The sequence below is a fragment of the Macadamia integrifolia genome, chromosome 2 (genome assembly GCF_013358625.1).
Source record: "Macadamia integrifolia cultivar HAES 741 chromosome 2, SCU_Mint_v3, whole genome shotgun sequence".
Taxonomy (NCBI): Eukaryota; Viridiplantae; Streptophyta; class Magnoliopsida; order Proteales; family Proteaceae; genus Macadamia; species Macadamia integrifolia.
Window position 1 is genome coordinate 1,599,112 of NC_056558.1, and position 16,080 is coordinate 1,615,191.

Below are 16,080 nucleotides of genomic sequence, written 5' to 3' on the forward strand. Positions count from 1 at the left end.
GGGGGGGGGGGTGAAAAGTTAATGGTAACTGATTCTTTTTATTGTCTTGTTTTCTAAGATGCAAATTTCTTCTTATCTGTCTGCAGGAGCAAAAGACCTCTTGCAGAGCATCTCTGAGAAACAAGGGCGACGAATGAACTCAGTTGAATCTGCTGAAGAGATTCCAAAGTTTATTGAATTTTTCAAGGCATGGGTAACATTCCTTGCAAAATAAGAGCATTGAGATCCATTTTTTTCCTTTTTTTTTTTCCTTCTCTTTGTTGGCATATTTTGATGCTACTATAAAGTTCTAACTTCTCAGTAAAACCCTTTATAAAGTATGCAGCACAGTACATCACGTAGTTAAATGGGGTCTTTAATTCATTTCCTCTGAAATTGGGGACTTCTTGTGAGGCAAATCTATGACTCAGAATATCTACTTTAGGGTAAATTGGTTAGTTCATACACTAATGGAATTGGGGAGAGGTAAAAAGATCTCACTCAAGCAAGTTGGTTACAGGTAGAAGGTTCTGGATGATGTTAATCAGCCTGGATGAGCTAAGTGTCTTGGATCTAGGATTTCTTACCTTCCATAGATCTGATATAGGGATGAGGTTACTCTTAGTTCAGTTTAGAATTGTCCTCAAACTGTGAATTTTGGATCAAGCCGTGCTTAAATTTCAGATATTTCTTGCACAAATAAACAATTAGATTTTATTGATCATACAAATCTGAAATTGGGGACTCCTTGTGAGGAAAATCTATTACTCAGATTATCTACTTTAGGGTAAATTGGTAAGTTCATAAACTAATGGAATTGGGGAGTGGTAAAAAGATCTCACTCAAGCAAGTTGGTTACAGGTATTTTAGGAAGGTTCTAGATGATGTTAATCAGCCTGGATGAGCTAAGTGTCTTGGATATAGTATTTCTTACCTTCCATAGATCTGATATAGAGATGAGGTTACTCTTAGTGCAGTTTAGAATTGTCCTCAAACTGTGAATTTTGGATCAAGCCGTGCTTAAATTTCAGATAGTTCTTGCACAAATAAACAATTAGATTTTATTGATCATGCAAATCTGAAATTGGGGACTCCTTGTGAGGAAAATCTATTACTCAGATTATCTGCTTTAGGGTAAATTGGTAAGTTCATACACTAATGGAATTGGGGAGTGGTAAAAAGATCTCACTCAAGCAAGTTGGTTACAGGTATTTTAGGAAGGTTCTAGATGATGTTAATCAGCCTGGATGAGCTAAGTGTCTTGGATCTAGTATTTCTTACCTTACAGAGATGAGGTTACTCTTAGTGCGGTTTAGAATTGTCCTCAAACTGTGAATTTTGGATCAAGCTGTGCTTAAATTTCAGATGGTTCTTGCACAAATAAACAGTTAGATTTTATTGATCATACAAAATTGTATACTGAAATAGTGCAGGTCAATGATGTTTAGCTCAACCACCATAGCCCTTCCAACCTATCTCATCAGCACAACTTGCAAGTGAGTTAACACAGTATGCTATAAGAAATATTGACACCAGGTATCATCTCAAGTCCCTGTATTGCAGGTACTTGTAGGACTAACTAGTATCAGTCATCACATTTTTCTTGTTCTAATTTAAAATATCCTGAGAATACCTTTATGGCTTATGCAGATATATTACCTCTGTTGCATGATTTGTGACATGGAGAACTGTTATGTTGTACTTTGTTTTGGCTAGTTTTTCATATCGCTTCATCTTCTTTGGGTGACCAAATAACACATGCCACGTTTTAGGATGCTAAAGTTGTAGAAATTAAATGCTCAGATCCTGACCCATTGCATAGCTAATTCACAATCTTTCTAGATAATAGATGTAAGAATAAATAAATGAGTGGCTAAGATCATGGTTCTAAATCACCTCAAAATTTCCAAGTTTGGCAGAGGGTCAAAATAAAACCATTGGTTGAAACTAAAATGTAATTGGTTTCGAGAAAATTTCCCATGTTTCGCATGGTTCAACCAAATTGGTCCAACCAATGCTATATAAAGTCATTTATTTCGTGGGAAACATACTCTGTTTCCCATATTTTGATAGAACCAATTTTGTGGGTTTAGACTAAGGAAGAGGGAATATGGCCACAAAACTTCAAATTTGCCTCAAGTTCTTGCAAATTTCTTCTACTATCTTGCATTTCAACCAAGCTTCAAGGTAAACCCATTTTTCCCCCAAACCATTTTTTGGACATGGTGGTGGTTCAAGTGGTGGGTCATCTTTTGTGAACAGATCATGTGTGCCACCTCCACATCCTTTCAATCTCATTGAGCCATTCCCTAGGTTGGGATACCTTCAAAATGTTGATGATGGGGCTTATAGGCAGGCAGTGATGGACTTTCAAAATAATTAGAACAAAAATATATCATGGGACTCATATATGTTGCATCTAGAGTGGCTACGACATCTGCAGTGGTACGCAACTTGTGCATTAGAGCCTCCTAGAAACTCGGCCTAAAATTGAGTGGTGAGAGTTGTATCTCTATCACCTTACATGATTCATTGTAGTTCGATTCTAAAGTATGTTTTGATTGTTTTAATAGCTTATTTACATTTCGAGTATGTAAGTTAAATATAAACTTAGTATTTATAACAAATTAACAAGACTAGTGTACAACATCATTCAACGTACACTAGCAAACTTGGGTCAACATCACAAATACCATTTTGGTGTTATTTTCTGAAATAGTTCATGGATTAGGTTTTAAAAGGCTAAAAATAGGCTGCATATAGAAAATAAAAATAAAAACTTCTTCGAGGTTGAAACCTAGGTTTCCACAGCCCAGAAAAAGTACCTAGTTTCCCCGAAAGTTCGAAGGTTTTGACCCATATTTCGGTTTCGTTCAAGGTCGAAACCCAAGATTTAGAACCTTGGTTAGTATCTAATAGAAGATAAGCCTACACAGAGAGCAATTGCAGTACATGAGTCATGTAATTGACCCCCAAAAGTAGTTGGAATAAATCTTTGTATAATTGTTTAAGAGAACCTGAGAAAAGAAACTATTGTCTCGGAGAACCAATTTGGTTTTATGCCAGGTAGATCCATGCTAGAAACTATTTACTTGGGAAGCTTATTGAAAGATGTAGAGCTTGCAAGAATGTGCTCCATATGGTCGTTATTGACCTAGAAAAAAGCCTATGATAGAGTCTCTAGAGAGTTAAGCTGACATGTATTGGAGAACAGAAAGGGGAAGAAAGGGGTCAAGTAAATATGTCGATATAATTAAAGATATGTATGAGGGCATGGTGACTAGTGTGAGAACCATGGGAGGTTATACAATGAATTTCCACTTATAATTGGCCAATGTCAAAGATCAGCTTTAAGCTCTTATTTGTTTGCGCTTATCATGGATGATTTAATCAGGAACATTCAAGATGAGGTTTCTTGGGGTATACTCTTTACTGATGATATTATTTTTGTGGATGATAGAAAAGTAGGTATTAACGCTAACTTGGAATTATGGTGATCATGCTTGGATTCAAGAGATTTTAAGATAAGTAGAGAGAGATACCGCAAAGAGATTATTTTAGAAATTTGGGGTCAACCATAAATAAAGAAGGTGATATAGAGGATGATGTTTCACAAAGAATTAAAGTGGGATTGGATGAAGTGGAGAGGTGCATCTGGAGTGTTGAGATGGATGTGTGGCAAAACTATGAAGGATAAAGTAAAGAATGAACATATTAGAGCTGATTTGAGAGTTGCCCCGATTCATTATAAGCTCTGAGAAATTCGTTTGAGGTGGCATGGCCATGTTCAATAGAGGCATTGGGATGCACTAGTAAGGAGTGATCTGATTCAGATAAAGAACTAAAAGAGTTAGGGGGCAGGCCTAAAGTGACCACATGAGAAGTAGTGAGGAAATTCATGCATAGTTAAGGTCTTATCATAAGTATGACCTCGAATAGAACTCTGATTGGAGGGCAAGGATCCATGTAGCCGACCCCATTTAGGTGGGATTCTTCTAGTTATTGTTGTTGCTACATATGTAAGAAACTCTAGAATTCAGTCGTTGAGCTAAATATATATATATATATATATATAGCCAGCCTAACCCATTTAGTCCTACATAGGAATTTTATGTGCATGCCCTTTGACCCCATATAATTGGAAGAGGCTTATCATCTTGAGTTGTATTCACATGCCTATTAATATTTGTATTTGTACATTCTACATGCATCTACAGTCTCTTAATGCTTCTTATCCCTCTTTTTTCAATTGAGCTGTCACAGGATCAAATCAATATGGCTGATGTCAAGTACACTATAGATCAGTTTAAGGTAATCCTTTAAAAGGTTACCAGTGGTTAAACTGATTATTCCCAAAAAAAAAAAAAAAAAAAAAAAAAAAAAAAAAAAAAAAACCCCCTCTTATGATCTATTTTAATTGTCACCTGGAATTGTATCATTTTTCTCATATATGTTGACATTTGATCACAGAAAAATGAAAAAATATTCAACATTTAATATGCAGACATTTAATGAATTTTTTGTGAGAGAGTTAAAGCCCGATGCAAGACCCATTGCCTACAAGGAACGTGATGATATTGCTGTTTGTGCTGCTGATAGCCGTCTGATGGCATTTAAATCAATTGAAGATAGTCTGAGATTTTGGATCAAGGTCAGTTCTACCTTTTTTCAGCCTTGCTACTTTTTTTTTTTTTTTTTTGGGGGGGGTGGGGGTTGGGGGGTGGGGGAGAATCTGGTCTTACCTCCTTTATGACAAAATTGCTATTACATTTTGAGAATAAATGGTCCAAAGCAATGTTTGTCTACTAATCTAATATACACCTGGTAGAGCATGATTTCTGTAGCTGACCCAAGTTCTTGGGCTATAAGCACCATTGAGCAAGCTTATATACGCCATCTGAACACACTCCCAATCTTCAAAAGAAAAGTAGAAAACATAGTTCATTCTCATGAATATTGTCGTCTTTGTTTTTATTGAATTTAAATATTTATCTCTTTATGTAATGCAGTAGAAAGTTGATCTCATGTTGAAATATCATGCAAATATTGTATAGAATCTGATACTTACTTTTTTTTAATAAACGTCTAGAGGCAATATTGGTTTCGGACTCATGGCCTGGAAGCTTGAAACTCAATCCAATATATAATAGTGGACTGAACAATTGTTTCTGTATAATGCAAGAACCAGGAGATCAGCACCTATGACACAAGAAGGAAGATGAAAGAAGGGTATAAGTCAACCCTGGATTTCATGGTAGGATTCAGAATAGCCTACTGTGAGCCTGGAGCAAATATAATATATATATAACTTAAGTTGGAAAGACAATGACAGAAATCCCTGCAACTTAGCTATACTATTTAACACTTCCCCTCAAGCTGGAGCACATATATCCCCCATGCTCAGCTTAGAACCACTAGAAGGTCCTGATTCTCATAAACGGAATTCCCTGAAACTCCTAGAGCTTTTTAATTGAACTTCAATAAATTAGATAGTTCCTTATCTCCCAGGCACTTATTCTGTTGTCAGGGTCGTAAATTTTCGATTCAAGGTCTTCTAGGAAATGACGTCTGCTCCACTACTTTCGTTAATGGCACTTTGGTGATATTTCGATTGGCACCACAGGTATTCGTTAGGTTTCATCTCCATTCCTTAAGTTTGATTTGGCTTCTTAAGGATTGGACTGCTGGGGTTTTTTTTTTTCCAAGTAATTTGATCTTACTTAAATTTTGCAGGACTATCATCGGTTCCATTTCCCAGTCTCTGGAACCATTGAACGATTTGTTGCAATTCCAGGATGCTTGTATACGGTCTGTGCAACTAGATTTTAATTGCATTTTATAATTTACGAGCAGTCATAAAGTTCCCTGTTGCCCTTTTTTATTTGAGAAAGTTCCATGACTTCTTTCATTTCCTTGTTCTAGGTGAATCCAATTGCTGTGAATAGTAAATATTGCAATGTCTTCACTGAGAATAAGCGAGTGGTATCTGTTATTTCAACTGAAGAGTTTGGAAAGGTGTGCAGGTTCTTACTACTATGATTTTTGTTTTTGGCTCTTGCCACATGCAAAGGATATAGGTCAATTTTATTAACATTGTCAGCAATAAGGGCTGTCATTCTATTTGAATTTAACCCGAATCCAATCCAAATCAACTATAGGATTCGGGTAAGGTCCTGATACGATCTGATTTTAAAAATGGTGATACCATTAGTAATTGCATCAAGTCAGGTTATGAGTTGGAGATTGGTCCAATCCTATCATATGACTCATAGTTGTCAAGGTGTCACCTTGGCGTGTAGGCCTCTTGGCCGCTTTGGGCGCCTTGGTTGCCTTGTTTGTTTCGCCTTTCATCCGAGCCCCCTCCAACGCCTTTGGTCGCCTAGACGCTTTGATAACTATGATATGACTAAACTCCATTAGAATCACATCTACATGTATAATGTATGCATTGACAAAAGATAATAGGTTCTTTGTACGGCCCATATAGAAAGGCCTTATGTGGTCTGCCAAATTATGCAATGTGGAAGGAAGATGTGTCAAATTTTAGAGCCAAATTAAATTGTATTCCTTCCCATCTATTTTTGGACCCTACCTGTCCACAAAATTGGGAGCCCATCTGATTGCCACATGGCAGATATCAAGGTCATACAGGAATGGCTTCCTAAGCGGGATGTCCAGGAAACTGTAGCCCTAAAAAAGTACATGTCAATATTTTCTCTTTAGTTTTTGTCCATAGGGTATGTGTACATTCTATAAAAAGTTCTCAAATCCGACCTGTTGACAACCTTGCCACATTCAAACCAAAGTTTCAGCTTTTCTTATGGAAAGTGTGTTTGACACATGATTTCCATTTCTGGCATTGACAATGTTCATCTATGAGTTTCAGAATGCCATGTGGTTGGTTCTGCCATGAGTTTATCATCGTATTGGTTTTGACAACCCTATCATTGGATGCATAATGGGTGCTCATGATTTTTAGAGCATGTAGTTCTACTTGCTTATATTTCTCTTCTGTCTTGGCTCTCATAGTCCTTGTGGTTAAAGTACAAAAACAAAGAAAATGGCCTTCCTTCGGAAAATGAAATCCCATGCTACTTTGGTGAAGATCTTATATTGATCCTTTGAATTGTTTCAGATGCCCTTTATTTGTATCATTTATCTACAGCTGATTTCTATTATCTTATTGTTAGGGATATGCCCATAGTCCTATAGTTGGTTTTGATGATAACAAACATATGAAGGTATTTTACAATTTACCTTCAAGTATTGTTTTGTAGAGATTTCATATCAAAGATTGAATTTGATGAATGAAAGGAAGAAATGAAGATCAAAGTCATCAAATGGTGAAAATAGAAGCCCAAGTAAAGAAGTAAAGCTCAAGAGAGAGCAGGAGTATGAAGCCTCCAAAGCTTGAAGAAAGTACTTCAAAGTATTACGGTCTCAAATTATCAAGACTTGAAGATATTCCAAACATCAAGCAATACAAGAAGAATACCGAAGACCATTTGCAAGAAGTTTGATAGAAGCTTTGAAGATCTTAGCTCAACATAATAGTGCACACACCATACACAAGCATTACACTGCATTTCATAAGCATGCATTACATATTGCATCCATTAGATCTTATTAACTTACAATAACCTTAGGAAGCACCTATGACCAAGGGCTAAGACCTAAAATGGTTACGAATAACCTGATTTAGGAAATTTCTGAGAAATCTCAGCAATGACCTCATTCAAGGGGCATTTTGGTCAACCTTAAAATAGGTATCAGAAGATGGTCCCTTCATGGAAGTTGTAGAGATTCGAGTTACGAATCCAACGCACTTGGAATCAGGCCAATCCGATGTCAGATGAGATAGTTACAGCCAAAATACTGACGAAAGGTCAGTTCTCACAAACCCTGTCAAATATGGGAGTGACCGAGCCTATGGGCGGTCGACCGGCTGAAAGCCCCAGTCAGTCGATACCTGTCCAGTTGATGTGTCCGGTCGACCGGAGCCAAACCGGCTGTTTTACAATTGGCTCTAAAGGCTAGTTTTTGTCCAACGGCTCTTCAGAGGTGGACCGGCTACCTATGGCGTTCAACCTATAGACCCAAAAAGTGACCGTTTGAGTGAGATTTATTGCCTATTTTTCATCCCTAATCTCACCTATAAATATCTCTAATGCTACTCATTAAGAAACAATTAACCCTAACTTTGAAGGAGCATTATTTAAGCATTAGAAGTGAGATTGGTCTATACCATCTCTTGAGTTCAAGTTCTTCATTTTTTCATTCAAGAAGAATTCAAGGTTCTCTATAAGTCTTCCTCTACATCTTGGCATTTACATTGCAAGCATTAAGAAGACGTCAAATATGCATTTTTTTATATCATTGCATTTCATTTACACACCACAAGAGATAACTTTAAACCTTTCTATTCCACTTAAAATTTTTTTTTGTCCAATAGTTGGGTTAACTCTAGAATTAGACACCTTGTTTACACATTGATGTAAACCGTACTTAGACAAGTGTGCATGGCCCTCTCATCCTTAAGAGATTGTAAGGATTCTCTCATCCTTGAAAGAGATTGTAAGGACCCTCTTATCCTTGAAAGAGATTTTGGAGGACCTCTCATTCTGTAAAGAGATTGTACGGATCTTCTTATTCTTAAAAGAGTTTGTAAAGGTTTTCCTCCCTAGCTACTGTACTGAAAGGGAAGAATTAGTGAAATTGAAATTCCTTACAAGTGGAACTTGTAGGGAGTGGACTAGACTCAGATTAAGTCGAACCACTATGAATTCTGGTGTTGTGTGATTGTGCTTATTTTATTTATATTCCGTATTTCTATTTACAATCACATATTGGGGACTTTAAGTCCAAAGAGTTTTTAAAATCCACTAGCATTACATATTCATCCCCCTCTAGGTTATTTCACTTATTTCCAATATGTATGAGTAAAAAAGATTCTAGATTTCTACGTCTTTTACATTGGCACAGTAAGCTCAATCTCGATGCAACATCACAATTTGCTGGATGCTTAATGTTTGTGGTTGTCTCAAACTCTCAATATAGTAGATATACACTAGGTGGCCCCTGATATAGGACTACCATTTGCTACTTCATATTTCCACATTGTTACAGACTTATAGGAGGAAATTCACATGTCTCAGTCAGAAAAGAGGAAACATTTAGATTACTCCATCTGCCTAATTATGCTTGTTATTCTTTGTTTTCTATCTATTTTTATTTTAGGAAGATATTCTTCTCTCATGGAAACAATATGCCTGTTTCCATAAACCAATTTAAAATTTTTGGGCCATAATCAGTTGGACAGTGCTAGTGGGCGAGCTTGTGGCGCAACGGTTAAGTTGCACTATTGCAACATGTTGATCATAGGTTCAAAACTTGGAAACAGCCTCTCCTGCGAAGCAGGGGGTTAAGGCTGCGTACATTTGCCCCTCCCAGACCCAGCAGTAGTAGGAGCCTTGTGCATTGGACTACTCTTGATTAATTGGACAGTACACTTTCAATCAGAAAATTAGATTTAAAGACATTATGTACTGAAGACACTTGCATGACAATGGTTACAAAGTCAATGTGCAGGCACCATATGCCACAGCTTGAAAGAAACCCTAATCAATTGTACAGTGCTGTATCATAGAGAAATGTTTTTTCTTGCAGGTGGTATTTATCGCAATTGGAGCAACAATGGTGGGCAGCATCACATTCTTGAAGAAGGAAGGTGACCTTGTTCAGAAGGGAGAAGAGGTATCTTGTCACTAACTTGTTTGTGGTGGAATCATGGACTTTGGGGTATCTGACTTTCTTCCTTGAACCCAATTTGACAGTTCGGTTATTTCTCATTTGGAGGAAGCACTGTGGTTTGCGTATTTGAAAAGGTTAGTAGCATTACTTATCAAAAAGAAAAAAATTCAGTACCCATTGGTTCTCTTAACCGGGATTCCTATTTAAAAGAGGGGGGAGGGGGGAGGGGAGGGGGGAGGGGGGGGGAGGAAAGTTCTGTTGTGAAATATTGGTGCTTCACTCAAATGTTGAATTGCTTAACCTGTCTGTGGACGCTTCTTTTTTTTATTGGTATTTTCTAATTTAAGAAATACCATAGTATCAAACAGGAACTCTCAGGTCCTAAGCTTTCTCTTGTCTTTTTTGTAACAATAACGTTCCATATTCTTTGGTTTCTGTACTTGATTATTATCATGTAAAGGTCACAGTTTCTCCAGATAATCACATCTAGAGAGGTTTCTCTTGATGAACACCGTGATTCTGCCATGTGTAGGGCAGATGTGGCCAATCGTTTTGTTGATAGATATAACACCCTTAGATTGTTTACTTGCCAAATTTTGTGACCTATCTCAATCATATGGTTCACAATCTAGTGAATTTTCTCGCTTTGTATATTCATCCCATCATCTAGTAGACAGCTGATATGGCTAATCTAATCATTGGATAGATAGGGAACCATGTGGATTGGCCATCTGTCAAATTTTCAGGCATAATCATGTGTGTATAGAAACTTTTCTGTTGTGTCATTAGCCACCCAAATCTTGATGAAAAATCATCTGTTGATTCTGCCACATAAATAGCAATTTTTTTCTGAAATTACCACATAGTCAAGGCTGATTTGGACTACTTAGTTCACAAAATTTGGGCACCAAGTGGCAATGTGGGAAATAGAAAGGGGTCAAAATGTACTCATGAACAGAAACCTTTCTGGACATGTTCGCAGAAATTTTAGCCTTGCATAAATGTTCCTTTAGATCTTAACTTTGAAATTATTTATAGAAATCTGATTTTTGTCTAGGACAGTTCACAGTTGCATCGCTTGGGAGCATGTAGGAACTGATTATGGGAACCAACTGATTAATTACATTCACTTCTATCTGTGATATTTTGTAGGATGCAATAGATATAGATGAGGACCTTCTTTTGAACAGTGCAAGATCGCTGGAAACATTAGTTTCTGTCGGGATGCAATTGGGTGTCTCCAGAAAGAAGCGAGCAGTTAACGACTTGCCAAATATGGAAAAGTGTGTTTTAGGTGCTTAAGAGTTGGCATTTCTTTGGTCCCACCTGAGGGTGTTTGAATGTTGATGAGCCTGCGGATCAAATTTATGCATTTTCAATATGTAACATACATGGTCAATTTGCTACTATTGAAAGCTGCAAAAAGGAATAGTAACTTATCTTAAAATTCCTAGTATAGTTCATGCACTTTCCCTAAATATAGAATACATTTCTCTTATGGGTCTCTTTTCTTTTACGTCACATAGGCATGTTGTATGGAGACAGGCAACATGGGTTGTGTATTGGTCTAGCTTCTTGAATTAGGCTATGGGTTGTTAGTAGTTTAGTTGTTTAGAATCTGTTGGATTATTTAGTTGTGATTAGTTAACCCGTATTATGTATTAATGAATGCCAAATATTTAATGAAGAATGCTGGTTGTCATCCAATTGTATTCATTATTCAAGTTATGTGACATCTTGTTTTCTACTTTAGTTATATTCTCTTGACTTATAAATATTGGATGCGTTTACTTGTTTGTATTTTGATCCAACTTCTCTGTATCTAAACAATGGAAGTTTTGCCTTCTCTTTTTCTGAAGTGGATTTGGAAAAAAAAAAAATTCTAGTACTTGGATCAGAAACATTATATTGATCTTGAAATGATATAACATTTACTGGGAGAATGTCTTTTCTTCTTATCTATTATATCCATTTTCTCTTCGAACGAGAAATGTGATGAACGAATCTGGGACGATGGATTTGATGTTTTGTGCCAGAAAACAAGCGACAATGATATTTAATTAAAAAAAAGTGCACATCCTGTCCAATGATTTGCAAGTGCTATGTACCCTTCACCAGACCCTACTGCAAAGTGCAAACCAGCGAACTGCCTTTGACCAATTGGGATGAAGAATGGAATAATGTCATTTTCCTGACTTAAGATTTCAGAATTCCAAGGATCTCCGTAGAAGCTTTTGGAACCCCAATATTGGTATTAAAGTCATCTTTGGACAATTTATAGTAGATAATTTGCCATATCATCACATACTATACCAGTGTCCTACCTCTAGCTTCTTTGTTTCTCCTGCTTGATTGGGTTGCCCTTTGATCTGATGCCTTAATATAACTATTTTGGAGAGAAAAAGAATCAGGTTCCTTGGATTAGATGGAGAGTGTGATGCACTTGTGTCACTTGATATGCCTAGTAGACTAATCAGTAGATTCTGTACTGTTGAATCACTACAGGGACACCATAGTTTCCAATTATTAATGACAAGAAGAGTTGTTTTGCTTCCTTGGCTTTATTTTGATACTAGCTGGACAAAAATTGGACCCAAACTAAACCCTGCCTGTAACTAAAGTTTTTGTGCCAGTCAGCAGATAAGACCAGCAGAATAGAACCAGAGGATGGCTCCACCTCTGTCGCTCCACCTGTCACCTTGAATTTTTTATAGGTAAAAAGAATTGTAATGGCAGTGTGGGTGCCAAGATATATGGGAGGGTAAAATGACTGCCTTGCCTCATTTGATAGGCAGAAATCTTGTCGCTGTTGATGTTTTTACATACACTCCGATTGATCCTTGTGCTTGGGCAGAAATCATGCTGCCTTTTATAGAACTCTCTCCTTTTTAATTTTAGTAGAACATTTATTAAAACTTGGATAAACCAACAATAGTGAGTAAAACCTGGATAAACCAACAATAGTGAAAAGGAAGTCTGTTCTGATATTCCTACGGCATTCTGGTCTAGGAAAACTCATATGGTTACTCTTCCATATGAAGATAACTTTTCTGAAAACCAGATTCCCACTAAAGCTAGGGCAGCTCAAATGCCTACCCTTTTACGGGAAACTTGTCAAAAGGAAATCTCAGAACTTCTTGCCAAAGGTCTTATTAGACCAAGTAAGTCTCCCTGGAGTTGCACCGCATTCTATGTTAACAATAATGCTGAAATTGAAAGAGGTGCACCCAGATTGGTTATAAATTACAAACCCTTAAATAAGGTTCTTAAATGGATCCGGTATCCTATCCCTAATAAGAAGGATCTTCTGAATAGACTTTACGCTTCCAGCGTATTTTCTAAGTTCGATATGAAGTCCTGATACTGGCAAATTCAGATAGCAGAGAACGATAGGTATAAGACAGCCTTTGTTGTCCCATTCGGCCAGTACGAATGGAATGTTATGCTTTTCGGTCTTAAGAATGCTCCCTCTGAATTCCAAAATATAATGAATCAAATCTTGAATCAATATTCGCAGTTTATAATTGTGTATATTGATGATGTCCTTATTTATTCCCAGGACATTTCTCAACATTGGAAACATCTAAATCTGTTCTTCTCTGTTATTCGTCAAGCAGGACTTGTTATTTCTGTAATGAAAATAAAATTGTTTCAAACAAATGTTTGTTTCTTGGGACACTATATATCCTTCGGATCTATTATTCCCATAAAACGAGCCATTCAGTTTGCTTACAGATTTCCCGATGAAATAACAGATGAGACCCAACTTCAAAGGTTTTTTGGTACCTTAATTATATTGCTGAATTCTATAAGGATTTAGCAAAGGACGCCAAACCTTTGTTTAATAGGCTTAAAAATCAGCCTGAACCATGGACATCTGTACATATTGACTCTGTCCGAAAAATTAAGCTTAAAGCTAAAACCCTTCCGTGCTTAAGCTTAGCACGACCTGACTGTTTTAAAATTGTTGAGACCGATGCCTCTGAATTCGGATACGGTGGTATTCTGAAGCAAAAGTGTCCTAATCTTCCTACGGAAGTCTTAGTACGATTTACTTTAGGTACTTGGAATTCCACTCAACAAAAATATTCAACAATAAAAAGGAGATTCTTTCACTTGTTTTGTGCATAACCAAATTTGAAAGTGATCTTCTAAATCAACATTTTTTAGTTCGAGTCGACTCTAAGGCAGCCAAGGATGTTCTTGAAAAATATGTCAAAAATCTTGCCTCAAAACAGATTTTTGCACGATGGCAGTCACTCTTTGTTTTTAATTTTGATATTGAATATATTAAAGGCAGTACTAACAGTTTACCTGATTTTTAACTCGCGAATTTTTGCAGGGCCCTTAAGCAAAAAGCTGTCGTCCCTGTCACCACCAATAAAGAAGTTGCCTCAGCCTCCTCTAGGCAACTACAAGAACACCCTTCTCCTATATCCTCCCAATCTCCTTCCCTTGCCTCAACATTAAGGCCAACCAATAACTCTCCTTTCATAGCAACAAATTTTATCCCAGTAATTCCCATTGAAACCATCCATCTTCGTCACTCTCCTTCTGAAATCTCTAGCATCTACCTCTATGACCACCTTCATCTCTCTACTGGTGATAAAACTCATTTTTTCTATGAAAGAATTCTTGAAGAAACTCAAAGTGCTCAAATTCAGCACAACTATAGATCTGCACATGTTCAGGTTTATTCAAAGCTCAATATAATTAACATCATTCGAGATCGCGAATGGGGATCTTCTCCCTCATTCAAACGCGAATTCCATGATGTCACCGGCCTTAAGCTCAGGTCATATGATTATGTTGATTATGTAAAAGCATGGGACATGATATTGTTATATCAGAACGATCATGAGACCCATTCTTGGTTTGCGAAGTTTCGACTTCAACACACCTTATTAGGTGTGCCAAACTGGTTTCTTCATTGGTTCTTCACTTGGGGACCCCCAACAGAACTTCTTCCTCCCGCTCTTCAGCAGTCTGTTACCAAGTTTCAAGACTTTAATCCAACTTTGGACTCTTGGGCTCTCTTCGTTCAATTTTTTATTCTCTACGAAATACCCTGGATCCTTCAATGGCGGTATCAAATGTCTACTGATGACTTGGAAGAATGGAATTATGTTCCTCATTTGGAGAGACATCTTTCAGTTCAATGGTGGGATAAATTTGACATTTCACCATTAACTATTTCCCGCTTTGTTCCAAAACGTGGTATTGGTGCCGATCCACCTCTGGCCCCATCTGCTTCACCATCAGGTCAGACGCCCTTTTTTAACCTCTTTCAGGCTGCTCGGCGTCGCCTCCCCTTTTTATCTGATGAGCAGATTCAAGAATGCATTCTTACTGCTACCGGCTTTAATCCTCAAGCCGATCCCTCGCCAACATCGACTTCCTCCTCTTCCACTCTTCCTCCTTCCGATGCTGACAGCCCATGCGTTTTCAGGCCTCTCTTACGGCCCGGTTCCTCATCCCCCTAGCAAAAAAAAAACCCCCGGGAGGGATCAAGAGGTCTCTTTGCACCTTGACCCAGTGCCGTGTGTATTGGACACGCCATTCTGATACTTGCCAGGTGTCAAGCTTCTACACCTAATGCCACTTGAGTCAGACTGACGTCTTGGCATGCGTCACGCAGTACTATAAGCGAATTATAGTGAGTGTCACGGGTGGACACTTTAACAATTCACCTACTTAAGACTCTTCTGGAAAACAGTGGGTCCCACCCACGTGGAATGTCAGAGACTCTTTTTTGTGGCTTAATTCTAATCACACACTTGGACTACTAACAAAGTATCTTTCGGCTGAAGCTTATCAGCTTCTGACATCGACCACACACCTTATGAGGTGTACCATCTTTTCAAAGCAACACCTTATCGTGAGGATGTTCCACTTTCACTTTCGATTGATTGATTGCCTATTCGACGCCATCTCCATCAAGGCCTATCAGCATCTCTCAACCACAATTTGTTGAAGTTTGTTGTCCGCCATCTATAAAAGGAGAAGCTCCTTCTCTTGGGAAGACACCGAAAAAAAGAATAAGAATACCGAAGAATAAGATCATAGCCTTAAGTTTAGAGTGTCTGTAAATTGTGTTCTGTACATCTACTGTTGTTTTCTTCCATCTTCTTCTGTAAGATTCAAGTCTCTTATGTAAGTATACTTCAGTTCTGTTTAAATTTCTTCTCATATGTATTATGCTTGCAGTTAAGAAATTAAAGGAAGATATAGCTTGGATTGATAGTTTAATTGATCTTTCTTATGCTTATATAGAATTTTATATTCATTTATTTGCTGAAAATCCAGACCACTTCTCCAACCTTCATCGGTTAGAAACCCTTGAATTAGCAA

General features: G+C 37.4%; 1 protein-coding gene across 2 annotated transcripts in view; it reads left to right on the forward strand.

Moving 5' to 3' along the window:
* LOC122066609 (phosphatidylserine decarboxylase proenzyme 3-like) overlaps positions 1–11,436 on the forward strand; it is a 35,949-nt gene extending 24,513 nt beyond the window's left edge. The window contains exons 13-21 of one of the 2 annotated variants that reach the window (XM_042630442.1): positions 87–193; positions 4,243–4,290; positions 4,484–4,630; positions 5,507–5,602; positions 5,713–5,787; positions 5,902–5,994; positions 9,646–9,732; positions 9,813–9,863; positions 10,882–11,436. In XM_042630442.1, the coding sequence (XP_042486376.1) occupies positions 87–193; positions 4,243–4,290; positions 4,484–4,630; positions 5,507–5,602; positions 5,713–5,787; positions 5,902–5,994; positions 9,646–9,732; positions 9,813–9,863; positions 10,882–11,031 (854 nt within the window). In that variant the 3' untranslated portion in view covers positions 11,032–11,436. The remainder of the gene's footprint in view (positions 1–86; positions 194–4,242; positions 4,291–4,483; positions 4,631–5,506; positions 5,603–5,712; positions 5,788–5,901; positions 5,995–9,645; positions 9,733–9,812; positions 9,864–10,881) is intronic. The other variant, XM_042630448.1, reaches the window with a different exon arrangement.
* Positions 11,437–16,080: the final 4,644 nt, after the last annotated feature.